Here is a 13,641-nt window from a genome sequence, read left to right as displayed (position 1 = left end):
CCCCGCCCGCGAGCTTGGGACATTGTCCAGCTGTTGGGATTGATGACGGCCACCTTGGATTTGGTGCCCTGGGCGAGAGTGCACCTGAGACCTCTGCAGTATTCCCTGCTTCAACGATGGTCTCCAGTATCTCAGGATTATTAATGCAGACACTCTTGGCTCCCTGTGGCCCAACTCAACATGTAGTGGTGGCTCTCAGACAGCATGCTGAGGTGAGGAATGCCACTGGCACTCCCCGATTGGTGCCTAGTGGTGACAGATGCCAGCCTGAAAGGCTGGGGCGCACATTGCAAGGGGAAGCATGCCCAGGGTATTTGGACACCCGACGAGTCGGAGTGGTCCATCAATCGCCTAGAGTTGAAAGCAGTGCTTCAGGCACTTCTGGCCTTTCAAGTGACCCTGGAAGGATTGGCTGTCAGAGTGATGTCGGACAACACGACAACAGTGGCCTACATAAACCGACAAGGCGGCACTCAGTGCAGAGCGCTGGCCACGCAGGCCGAACAGATTTGCCACTGGGCCGAGCTGCATCTACAGTTTTTGTCGGCAGCTCACATTGCAGGTCAGAGTAACGTGGAACTGGCAGACGAAGTATTCCTGCAGATATGTGCCAAATGGGGCAAGCCCGTAATGGATCGTATGGCGACAAGCTCAACTGCCAAAGTCCCGTGCTTTTCAGCAGACGGAGAGATCCTCGCTCAGCCGGGTTGGATGCCTTGGCTCAACCCTGGCCTCTGGTATGTGTTCCTTCCGTGGCCCTTGATAGGGCGTGTGCTCCTGCGGATTCGGCTTCACCCAGGAGAAGTGGTTTTCATCGCCCTGGATTGGCCCAGGGGGCCTTGGTATGCGGACCTCCGACAGATGCTAGTGGAGGCTTCCCTTTGAATAACTTTGTGTCATCAGCAAATTTAATTACCTCACTAGTTACTCCCATCTCTAGGTCATGTATAAATATGTTAAAAAGCAGCGGTCCCAGCACAGACCCCTGGGGAACTCCACTAACTTCCCTTTTCCATTGAGAATACTGACCATTTAACCCTACTCTCTGTTCTTTTAACCAGTTTTTAATCCACAATAGGACAGTACCTCGTATCCCATGACTCTCCAGTTTCCTCTGGAGTCTTTGAAAATTGAGACGCACACATATTCATCTTGCTCAAGTCTTCTATGTTTTGATGTGTCTTCTTTAGCAAGAGTTCTCTGTTATGTTTTGTTCTTTTTATATGCTGATTTTATCACTTTATTAGGATAATTTCTTTCATCTAGCACACAGCTTAAAGTCTTCCTCCATGTCATAGATTCTTCTGAATCTCAAAAATTGAGAAGTGACTTTTGCTGAAACGGTGTCTGGATTGTTTTGGAACAAACATTCTATGCTACCCATCCCTAGGCAGGCAGTGCCTTCCCCTATGTCTAGCTCAATGACAATCTGGACTTTTCCTCCAGGAACGTGTCCCAACATTTTTTAAACCCAGATATGCTAACTGCTGTTACTACATCCTTCAGCACAGAGTTCCAGGGATTAATTCTTCATTGAGTGAAAAGTATTTCCTTCGATTTGTTTTTAAAGTATTTCCACATAATTTCTTATTATTATTTGTTACATTTGTATCCCACATTTTCCCACCTTTTGCAGGCTCAATGTGACTTACATATAACCGTTAACGGCATTAGCTAATTCCGGTCTGAACAAGTACATGGTATGAATGAATTCAAAGAGGCATATTTTCAAAGCACTTTGGGAGGCTAAGTTCCATAGGTTTCTATGGAACTTTGGGAGGCTAAGTGCTTTGAAAATGAGCCTGAAAGTGATATTGTGGTAGAATGAGGTACATGTATGGTAGGTACAATTGGGGGGAACTTAGGGAGGGAAAGGGGGAAGAAGAGTCAGGTAATGTCTGTTACGGTCTTTAGTTACATTGTGTCGCAAGTGTCCAGGTATTTTTATATTGGGTCGGTGGGGTATGCTCTTCTGAACAGGCCTGTCTTTAGTTAGTGCTTTCCGAAAATTTAGGTGGTCTAGTGTAGTTTTTACTGCTTTTGGTAATGCGTTCCATAGTTGTGCGCTTGGGTAGGAAAAACTGGATGCATAGGTGGATTTGTATTTGAGTCCTTTGCTGCTTGGGTAGTGGAGGCTTTGCTCCAGATTTCTATGAGCAACCTTACATCTTCAATTTGGTTTCTGCAGCTGGTAAACGGTTCTCATGTATCTCCTGGGCTTCTGGTATTCATGGAAGAGTGGGCCCTCCCTTCTGCCATGGGGGGGATTTTCTCCAGGGGCAGGGTTCCCCTGTGGGAAGTGCAATTGTTCTGGAAGATCGCTGGCTTGAAGGGTCTCTGGTTCATGGCTGGTTTGGGCATCATATTAGCGGCTGAGGAGCTCAATTCTGTGTCACAGGGAGCATATGTTAACTTCCCTCTCCCATATTGCTGGTTTTGACGGACTGTTGTTTCAATGGCTGGGACAGCTAGCTCTTGCTTCTGCTACAGGTTACTTGTGTTGCTTTTCCACAGCAGCTCTGTTCTGTAGTACAGTACCTCGACGCTGGACAAACCTATGGTATTGCAGCTTTGGCTCTCACTATCAGCGGCACCACTAGCTGTATGTGGTTAGGATCTCTCCCTACTTCTGTTGTGCTTTGCTGCCTGTTCCTGGTAGTTGACAGCTAGAGATATTGCAGAGCTACTTCAATGTGATGGAATAGTTGTTTCCTTAGCGTCCCTCCGGACCGGACCAGGATTGGACTGTTGGGTTGTGCCCGCCTACCAGCAGGTGGAGACTGAGAAAAATCTCTGACTCTAGAGAGCCAATAGGAGCCCTGGCCATGTAACCTTAGCCCCAGTATTTTCTCAGTCTCTCAGCAGGTAGGAAGTGAGCCCATTAGTCTCTCTCTCTCTTTTTCTCTATAAGATATTACAGATATATTTATAATACTTCTTCTGTGCCTGGAATCGTAATTAGAGGCTTGACAGGGTTTCTTTTCTTTCTTTGACAGCCTCTGGGGTGTTAAACTCGGGTGTCTCGAGTCCACCCCCCCTTCCTCCCCATCTCCCTGGCTTAGCAGGGAAGGGCCGTCCCTTTCTCTGGAAAGGTGTACCGTCTTTGGGAGAGGCAGCCACTTTTAATAGGCAGCTGTTTTTAAAGAATTAATTCAATTGAAAGGAATTTAAAGGAAGTAGTTTTTGCTTATAACGAGCAGGTAGCTCTTCTGTCTTATTCTGTTTGAAGAGTCTTTATTTTCTTTTCTGGCGAAGCTATTTTAAAAAAAAAAAGTGATGAGTCAGCGTCTGTGACTTTAATCGGCGGTTTTTTGTCATCTTCATTATTTTTCCTCTGCTATCCAGCGTTGTTAGCGGCGGTAGTTGTAAAAAAAAAAAAAAAAAAGAGGCGCGAACTGTTAAACGCGTGCTCACTCTTGGACGGGTCTGTATAGCTTGGGAGCTGTATTGACGGTTCCTGTCGGGCCAGAGGCTAAAGCATGTTTTGAGCGGCATCGGAGGTTATCTGTTTTTTGGCGGCACGGATTTCCTGCTTCTTCGTCGGTCCGGTCAGTGGTTTTCTCCCCTGAACTTTATTCTTCTCATTTTGGCGCGCTTGGCCGCCACTGTTTTGCCTGCAGCTGCAATTTCCCTTGATGCGGCAGCGTTTTTCTGCTTTTACTGTGTTTGGCTGTTTGTGCAATGGAAAGGAGATATTGTTTCTCCGGTAGTTGGGGCAATTGGTAGTATATTTTCCCCGCAATTAATTTTTACATGTATTTTTCAAGCTATTAAAAAAAAACTAAACGAAATGCTACGATGCGAATGGCGCTCATTTTGTTTTTCCCTCTGTTTTTTCTCCGTCGGGGACTTTTTGGTTGCTAGCAATGTTGTGAATTAAAGTGCAGCTCAGTTGGCGATTTCTTTGTTCTTGGCAAGACTCCGATTCAAAGTGCAGCTCAGTCGGGAATTCTCTGTTTTAGACAATGGGGCGAATTAAATTGTATCTCAGCTCCAAAATAACCATTTTCCTATTCCTTTCCCTTGTGTGCAGTGCTTTTTTTGTGCCGGTACGCAACGGTACGGTGTACCGGCACCTTTTTTTTTTTGCTCCCCCCGCCCCGTGACGGACGCAGTGCCAGCCCCCATTTCCGGCCGCTGCTGCTTCTCCTGTTGAGCAGCAGCGGCCGCTACACAAAGAAAAAGATTTAAAAAAAACTTCAAAACTGGCTGAAATGCGGCACCCCGGCACTGTAGACAGCCATTAGGCATTGGCTGTTGCCCCGCAGCCGCTCCTCCTCTTGCCTCTACGTCACTGCGCTCCTCCGGGGTTTTCCTCCAGGGGCAGTGACGTAGAGGCAAGAGGAGCGGCTGCGGGGCAACAGCCAATGCCTAATGGCTGTCTACAGTGCCGGGGTGCCGCGTTTCAGCCAGGTTTGAAGTTTTTTTTTAATCTTTTTCTTTGTGTAGTGGCCGCTGCTGCTCAACAGGAGAAGCAGCAGCGGCCGGAAATAGGGACTGGTGCCGCGTGCGTCGCGACTTCGCACCGCTCGCGGGAAACTTGGCAGGGAGAGGGAAACCAACAGAGGGAAGGATTGGGGAGAGAGAGAAAGAGGGAAACCAACAGAGGGAAGGATTGGGGAGAGAGAGAGAGGGAAAACAACAGAGGGAAGGATTGGGGAGAGAGAGAAAGCGGGAAAACAGAGGGAAGGATTGGGGAGAGAGAGAGGGAAAACAACAGAGGGAAGGATTGGGGAGAGAGAGAAAGTGGGAAAACAACAGAGGGAAGGATTGGGGAGAGAGAAAGAGGGAAGGATTGGGGAGAGAGAGAGAGAGGGAAAACAGAGGGAAGGATTGGGGAGAGAGAGGGAAAAACAGATGGAAGGATTGGGGAGAGGGGAAAACAGATGGAAGGATGGGGAGAGAGAGAAAGAGGGAAAACAGAGGGAAGGATGGGGAGAGAGAGGGAAAAACAGATGGAAGGATTGGGGAGAGGGGAAAACAGATGGAAGGATGGGGAGAGAGAGAAAGAGGGAAAACAGAGGGAAGGATTGGGGAGAGAGAGGGGAAAACAGGGCTATGGGGCAATTATACCCTCTGAGTGAGGAGCATATGGCTCGCTTTGCTATGCCTAAAGTAGATGCCCTAGTCTTGTTAGTGGCCATTACTTCGGCGAGACGGGTGTCAGAGCTCCAGGCGCTGTCCTGTAGAGACCCTTTTCTGCAGTTTTCAGAGTCTGGGGTCACGGTTCGGACCGTGCCTTCCTTCTTGCCTAAGGTGGTTTCAGCGTTTCACCTAAACCAACCTATTTTTTGCCCTCCTTTGTTGAGGAGGAGTTTCCAGAATCTTTTGGGCAATTGCACCAGTTGGACATGCGCAGGACTCTGCTGCAGTATCTGCGAGTTACTAACTCTTTCAGGACCTCTGATCATCTGTTTGTTTTGCTATCAGGGCCTCGCAGAGGGTCTCCAGCGTCTAAAGCCACTATTGCCTGCTGGCTTAAAGAATCTATCTTTTCAGCTTATTTGCTTGCCGGCCGGCCTCCGCCTGATGCCTTTAAGGCGCATTCCACTAGAGGAATTTCCTTTTCTAGGGCTGAAACTGGAGCACTCTCTCTTCAAGAGATTTGTAGTGCAGCAACATGGGCTTCTAAGCTCTCTTTTGCCCGACATTACGGGCTGGATTTGGCTGCCAGGAGGGACGCACATTTTGGAGCACAAGTGCTGGCGCGTGGTGTGGCTTGTTCCCGCCCTATCTAGGGATTGCTTTGATACATCCCATCTGTAATGGCTGCATCTGCTTAATGACAGGGAAGGGAAAATTAGGTTCTTACCGTGATAATTTTCTTTCCTTTAGTCATAGCAGATGCAGCCATGATCCCTCCCTGTCTGATTGCTATCTGCTGTAAATCTATTTCAGGTTCTGTTCATGTTTCCTGGAGATTCCGTCTTTGGGAGAAAGTTGGAAACAGTCTTCAGGATTCTTGTTCAATTAAAGGAGGATGACTTAATTTCCTCCAGTTTCATGTTTTGGAGGATGAGTTTATTCCCTCCGGGAGGATAAGTTTATTCCCTCCAGTTATGTCTCAGTGGAGGATGTTTATGCCCTCCGGGAGGATGTTTCATTCCCTCCATTCTGAGTTAATGCCCTTTGTTGTAGGGCCATCGTTCGCTGTGAGGAAAGCTCATGTTATTCCCATTGCAGTTTGCTATACTGCTTTGGAAGCTTCAATTACTGAAGGAGAGGCAGTGGAGCAAGCTGGTATGAGGCACTGAAAAAGTGTGCTCTCTATCTCCCTCTGCTGGTTGATGGACACAACCCATCTTTAATGGCTGCATCTGCTATGACTAAAGGAAAGAAAATTATCATGGTAAGAACCTAATTTTCCCTTTTGTCCTACTGCATTGATAGAACAGGGTTACCAAAACAGGAAATACTCAGGATACGTATGTGGTTGGAGGATGTATTAAGGTATAGGTACATTTGCTAAAAATACAGTACAATTCTCAAATTACTTTTATAAGGTACAGTGATTGTAATGTGTGAGGTAAAAGTTTTTTTCCTCTGTCAGCTCCATAGATAGCTTAGTCCTTTGTCCTGTAAACTGCTTTAAAACCCTGGCTGTGTTAAGTAGTATATTAATAAATCAAATCTGTTCTTGTTAACTAATTCATTGCTTTACATTAAACTGTTATGGAAAAGTTATTTTGACCCCTCTGTATTCTTGCACATTGTACTGAGATGTGTATGTGTGTGTTTTGCAGGTTGGGAGGACCGGATCCTCTGGACTATGTTAGCATGTACAGAAACTTGGGGACTCCAACAGCGAATGTTCCAGAGCACTGGCACTATGTCAGCTTTGGGCTGAGTGACCTGTATGGAGACAACAGAGTACATGAGTAAGTACCTAAAAGTAATTACCACTGCTTAATGAGAGAGTGTGTGTGTGAGTGAGAGAGAGTGTGTTATCGGATGCTGGTTTCATAATCCTGACAGAGTTCTCGGCTCTGGCATGCTTTAGAGGCCGTTCAGCGTCCTCCTTTTGAACCCTTATCGGGGATTATGGTTAAGGATCTTGCCTTGATTTCCTGGTAGCCCTTACTTCTGCTCTGAGAATTTCAGAGTTGCAGGCTCTTTCTTGCACAGACCCCTTCTTAAGCAGGCGGTTGCATCCACTGAAACATAGACCGGTGTCGAGTCATTCATCTGATGCTACTGGAAAAAAAAAAAGGATTTTTGCATATCTTCTCCCAGGCTTGGAGTCAGTTTGTTACTCTCTGCTCTTGTGTTGACTCCTGATGTCCAGCAGACCGTTTCTGGAGCCTTTTTTTTATAGGAGGGAAGTCAACAGCTCCACCTTCTCAACGAAACTCAGAATAAACTGCCAATAATAACTAACTAGGCCCGGGAATGCCTGGACTTGCTTCTTGGACTGAAGTATGGGCACTGGGTAATCGCCTCCACCTTCTGGATCTGAGGCCTCCTTTTCCAATGGAATACCTCAGGCACTGGACTTCCTGTCCTCCCAGGAAGCATTTCTTTGAGTTCTCTGTCATCCTAGTTGTCCTCAGACTGGCCAGAATTGTCTGGATCAGATGGGTCTTCCAGTCATTAATATAGATAACAATGTCATCCAGATATGCAATAGCATACCCACAATGGGGTCTCAGCAGGTGGACTTTAGCAGAGCTGTCATTTGGGGAGGGCGTTGTCTTCCCCTGCTCAGTAAATTTCTGCTTGGGTACATCCTAATAGAATCGTGCAGCCTGGATGCTAAGGAAGATGAAATTTAGTCATACCTTTAATTTTCTTTCCTTTAGTGTGGGTACATAGTCCTGAGAGCCTTCCTCAGAAGACTTCAGCTTACAGGGCTCATGGGGATCTCTGTCATTCTCTCTAGCGGTGTTAAAACAAAGAATACAATTTCCATTGTGTCCCATAGATCAGTCCAGACAAATGGGTTGTGACTATTTGCCCACAGGTGGAGGAGATACAGAACACTGAGTTGTGCCTTATAAAGTCCTGTGCGTATCAATTGAGCCAGTATTCTCTATTTCCAGCAGGCGGGATAGCAGCTCCTGTGCAGTGTGGTGACTATGTGGCCTACTGTCCTGCTTGCAGGTTCAGTGGAGTTTGGGTTTGAGAATATCTTGTGCTTCAGGTGTGTAAACCTAGTGGACTAGGTCCCTCCCGGCTCTCTCTTTGCCACTTTCTTCCTCTTATTGTTTCTCCTGCCTTGTTTATTTACTGCGTTTCTCTTTGGGGGTGCTTGTGGTTTGGGAAGATTTTGGGTTACAGTGCCTTGGAGATGGCGAGACTGGCAACTTTCATGAATATTTTTCTGTTCACTATGTCAGAACCTGTGAAGTTATGTGTGCGCTGCGGGGGTAAGCTTTCTGCTACTGGTGCCTGCTCGCTATGCTTGCAATTAGCTGACATGCCGATTCTGCTAGTTTTTAGTGCTGGTGCTGCAGTTCATATGGGTCATATAGACTTTGATCCTGGTGGGCTTGGCGGTAGCGGTTCCTCCACTTTGTGACGCTTCAGCTGCCATTTTGTCAGCTGGTTCCCCGCTCGCTACTGTGTCCTGGGGAGTAGAAGCCTCCTTGCTGCCCTTTTCACCTTGAATGTTCTTCATTTGCCTCGGGTATTTTTATTAAAGTTGGCTCAGGCATCCTCTGTTCCTCCCTCTTATGTGGTTTCTCAGGAGCATCTTCTAAAGAAGAGGAAACTTTCAATTTCACAGGATCTGGACAGCGTTTCTTCTCTGAAGTTAGAGGAGGTGTTGTCCATGAATTCAGACCACCCAGTTTCTTCCTTTTGAAATTTCAGGAGCAGTAGAGGAAGATGATCCTACTGCAGCTAGGTTGTTTTTAAGAGCAGAGTTACCTTTGTTAATAACCAAGTCTATGGAAGCTTTGAGGCTTTAAATATTTCTTCTCCTATTTCTCAGTCCTCTGGACCTGCTGCTTCTATTATCTTGGGTACCAAGAGACTTCCATTATCTTCCCATTTTCATGAAGCAATGCAAGGGCTTATTGGAGCTCAGTGGAAGCTTCCTGATGCTAACCTCAAAGTGGCTAGGGCTATGGCCAAGCTGTATCCTGTTCTGCCATCTGTTATATCATGAGGTGTACTATATAAAGTTACTCAGCAAGATTTGATGAGCGAAATGTATTCTGTAGTTATGCTCCCTTTAGTATTGCTGTGTATGGGAGACCCTTGTTGATCCCTGATGCTCCTCGGGCTGACTGGAACTGTAGATGGTGTAGAGTTGCATATGGGTGCTGCTTGTTATACACGATTTCATCAATTATTTGGTGGTGGGGGGGGGGTATTTATTTACTGTATTTGTTCATACCGGAATTGGCGAACGCCTTTACGGTACTATGTAAGCCACATTGAGCCTGCAAATAGGTGGGAAAATGTGGGATACAAATGTAACAAATAAATAATATGTATATATCTATATATCTTTTGTTTGACTAAAATAATGAAATTCAGATGTAAAATCTCAGGTAGTTCAGTGTTCTTCTAAGGTGTGTTATGAGTCTGCCATCTGTGTTCTTCTCACAGGGGTGGTGCATTGGTACTGCAGTTTAAATTGCAAGGGACTAGCAAGTTCCCAGGACTCCCACAAAACTTGCTTGCTCTTGGCGATTGATATTCCTTCACCACCCCCCAGTGGTAGGCGTGCAGGTTGCAGACTCCCACATACCTGAAAGGGATCTGAATGAGTGGTTCTGTAACACCCAGTAGTTGGTTTTAGTTGAGATAAAGAAAAAATAATTACCAAAATATTCCTCTTCTGACATAACATTTCAGTTTGGTTGCATCATATATTGTTTTTATAGAGCCAGATCCAGGTAAAGGCATAGGCAGATGCCTTCAGTGAATTTTGATATGTACCAGAGCGTCGCCATGCGCTGTCCTGGTCTGCCTTGTCTTTCATTGATGCAACTTGAACAAAATAAATTTGAGGTTTGTGAGCCATGCATGTGTTCAGAGGCACTGTGGAGGAGTAGGGCCACCATGGAGACTGTGAGTACAGTTGCGGCGACTTGCAGACCCTCTTCCTATACTTGCTCAAAATTATGTTATGCCCTGCTGAAGGATACAAGGCAAGCCTGGATCATTGCAAGTGGTGAAGGGGTATTTGGGAGGCAAAGCAGAGCAGGGATGATGGCATGAAAAATCCTCCACCCCCTTCCTTAGCCACCATTTTCTTAGGATACTTCCCCTGTCAGAATGGAGGATGAGGGGTGGGTTCTTCCTCCAAGTGCCTGAACTTTTAAATCTAGCCCTGGATAATGCTCTGGGATGCACAGTACTATGTCACTTAATTCATATAGTTAGTATTCACCTGTCCTTAAGGGCCAGTGGCATAAGGGATATTGGGTAGTGACATAAACAGATTTGCTCAGTAAGTAAGGAATAGAATAGGGGGCTGAAACTTGGGTCTCTGAGTTTGTAATGTTGTGAACCTGTGTACAGTAGCTATCATATTTTTTTTTGGTAATAAATCCTAATCAATTTTAAAACACAACATTGCTATATTTTTGTTAAAATTTGTAATCTTTTAGTCCAAATTTCTAGTATCCCAGTGAAATCTTTGAGTAAATCTTTTTAAAATTGCACTGATTTGTAGTATAGACTCAGGCTGTTAAATGTGGCAGTAATTTTTATCAGTGATGATTGTGGTTAATTCCCCCCACCCCTTCTTCCTGTTAAGATGAGAAGCACTGTTAGATGTTCTTCAGTTGGCTGTTGTGTATTTTTTCAGATAATACCTCAGTATCTTTCTGGAAAGCTTAATAGCTTGGAGGCAGGGGGACGGGATAGCTGTTTGTTTTAAAAGTTTTCCAGTTTCTGTGCTGGAGGCAGACCTCCCTGGATGAAACCATGTGGAAACCTTTTTTTGAGAGTTTATTTAGTTTAAAATGTCATTTGCTTGGGGTGGTTAACACCATTAATAATACTGAAAAGCCTTGGGCCACCTACAGAGAATGAGGACTGTATGTGAACTGCAAAAGGGCAACATTCTGAACTGAAGAAAGTGGATTCTTAATGCTATAGGTTTGGAATAAGATGGTCCTTAAGTGTTGAATGTAATTCAAATTTATTATGAAATATATGGATTTATCAGAAATATGATTATGATAAAATGATTGAAACTGCCTTAACAAGTTTCACTGAGACCAGGACAAGACTTCAGTATGCAGCTTTTTTGCATATATATAGTTTGACTTTTTTAAAGTGAAATATCGAAAATATAAAAATGGAATACAAAACGCACATTTATTCTTTTTATGTATAATGCTTTTTTTCTGTATTTATTCCAGGGCAAGGAAATGTGGAAAACTAAATTTTGGTTCTGAACAAATACTTAAACATTGCATATTATGTACAGTAGAATAGTAGCTGCCATCTACAGGGCTGTGGGTTTGAATAATATAAGTACATAAGTAATGCCACACTGGGAAAAGACCAAAGGTCCATCGAGCCCAGCATCCTGTCCACGACAGTGGCCAGTCCGGGCCAGGGGCACCTGGCGAGCTTCCCAAACGTACAAACATTCTATACATGTTATTCCTGGAATTGTGGTTTTTTTCCCAAGTCCATTTAGTAGTGGTTTATGGACTTGTCCTTTAGGAAACCGTCTAACCCCTTTTTAAAACTCTGCTAAGCTAACCGTTTTATGGTATCTTTTGCACAAATATTTCGAAACACTTTAGTAACAAGTGAGGAAAGCATGTAGAACACAACTCATGGAATTCTTTTCCAACCCATTGGTGTGGGTGTATCTGTGTTGTCTCTATCTCTCACCAGGAGGAGTGGTACCAAGGCAACAGGTGGTGGTGGTCTTCTCCAGCAATAGAAAGCAGTACACATAACAAAGCTATGTGATTCAGATATTAGATGTCACCATACATAGCAGTTATTAAGAAAACTATAAGATTTAGTCACCTCTGCCCGGGGTTCTGTGTGTGCTCTGTGCTTCCAAAAAATCTCTATATATAAAAGGCAACTCCAACGTTCTATGAAGCCTCCAACCGGAACTTTGAAGCGGGCGAGATATCCGGTTTGCCCAAGAGTGTGTGCCCCCGCCCTCGCGTCACAACGTGATGACGACGAGGGCGGAGCAAACACACTCCACGAAACGCCATCTCCCCCTGCCCCTCACTGGCCATTTTTCACATGCACACCGCATCGCGGAGCGCCAACGACAGCAGCGGACAGGTCCCTGGAGGGGGGATTGGGGTACAGCTGGATCCCTGGCCATGGGTGGCTGCAGGGGGGGCCGGGGGATGGAGCGACAGCAGCGGACAGGTGCCTGCCTGGAGGGGGGTTGGGGGACAGCTGGGTCCCTGGCCATGGGTGCCTGCAGGGGGGGCCGGGGAACAGGACGGTCGCTGGACACAAAAACCTTGCTAGCGCCCGTTTCATCTCTCAAAGAAACGGGCCTTTTTTGCTAGTATATAATAATTTTGTGTTTGGCAGCCATACAGATTCCAGTGATATGGCTATATCTTTGTATATTTACAAGGATACAGCATTTGCAACAACAACAACAATAATTTTATATATCTGCTGCATTGCTGAGAACCAGCAATGGGAAGTTGCAGAAGGGAAGTTGGGTGCACATGGAGAAAGCATACCAGAGCATGCCTCATGGAATGTTCCAACTCTTCTGCTTGTGTCATATGACCAGGAGAAGCAAGGAGAATGGAAAGGCAGTTTGAAAGGAACAATTTCCTAATTACTGTGTTCCAGTTTATCGGTGTTTCTATGCTGGATCTGCCATTGTCATAGAAATGAATCGGGCTATTTTGGGGGACTTTATTTCTTTCTGACCCCCCCCCCCCCCTCCCGGGTCCAGTATGGCCCATTTTTATACTTGATGTATTTTTTGTCTTTTTGTTTTTTTTTTTTTTCTTTCCCCATGCCAAAGTTTTTTGAGTTGGTTTTTGTCCACAGATGGCCAGACAGGCATTCTCAACTCCTTATGTATAATTTCTTTCCAACATTTTGCTGGGTTGGAACGGATAACAAAAAGTGTTATCTTACAGGCAGAAAAAAAACAGCAGTAGGTAACAAGATTAAGAGTAACCCTTAAGTAATCAGTAAAGATTGCAAAGTTGAGGGTGGGTTCATAGGATTTTCCTCTGACTCCTATGAGCGTTCCTCCTCGGGGTTGGAGAGCACTTCCCTCAGTGACTTTGGAGACCGAACACGCCTCTACGCCGAAGACCCATGGTCCCGATGGTGATGTCGAGGGCCCGACTCCTGCATGGACTGCAGTGAAGCTTCCTTCATCGATGTCGACGGGGAGCCGACCTGGGTGGCAGCCGATATTGGAGCCGCAAGTGGTCCCGAACTTGGGATCCGCACCGCGGGTGGAGGGCCAGACATAGCTGCAGCAGATGGCATGGTAGACGCAAGCACCTCCGACGCCGATGCAGTGTGTCGCAGCAGTCCTTCCAGAAGCTCTGGAAGCAAGGCCCGGATCAGCTCGTCGAGAGCCACCGTCGGGAAAGGCTGTGGGGCTAGTGGAACAGTCGGCTGCAGAGTTGCCTGGGGCACAGGAGCAGGAACTGGACTGCTGGTAAACTGACACATTGGCACCTCTTGTATGGAGGGGAAGCGGTCCTCCCGGTGTCG

General features: G+C 45.9%; 1 protein-coding gene across 2 annotated transcripts in view; it reads left to right on the top strand.

The window, feature by feature from the left end:
* The window catches only part of SUFU (SUFU negative regulator of hedgehog signaling), a 232,700-nt gene that overhangs the window by 9,718 nt on the left and 209,341 nt on the right, over positions 1 to 13,641 (top strand). For both annotated transcript variants that reach the window (XM_030202831.1, XM_030202830.1), the window contains exon 2: positions 6,744 to 6,878. In XM_030202831.1, coding sequence (XP_030058691.1) covers positions 6,744 to 6,878 — 135 coding nt within the window. The remainder of the gene's footprint in view (positions 1 to 6,743; positions 6,879 to 13,641) is intronic.

Source organism: Microcaecilia unicolor, chromosome 5, assembly GCF_901765095.1.
Source record: "Microcaecilia unicolor chromosome 5, aMicUni1.1, whole genome shotgun sequence".
Classification (NCBI taxonomy): domain Eukaryota; kingdom Metazoa; phylum Chordata; class Amphibia; order Gymnophiona; family Siphonopidae; genus Microcaecilia; species Microcaecilia unicolor.
Note: the sequence above shows the minus strand (reverse complement) of the source record. Positions and strands in the feature narration are given on the sequence as shown.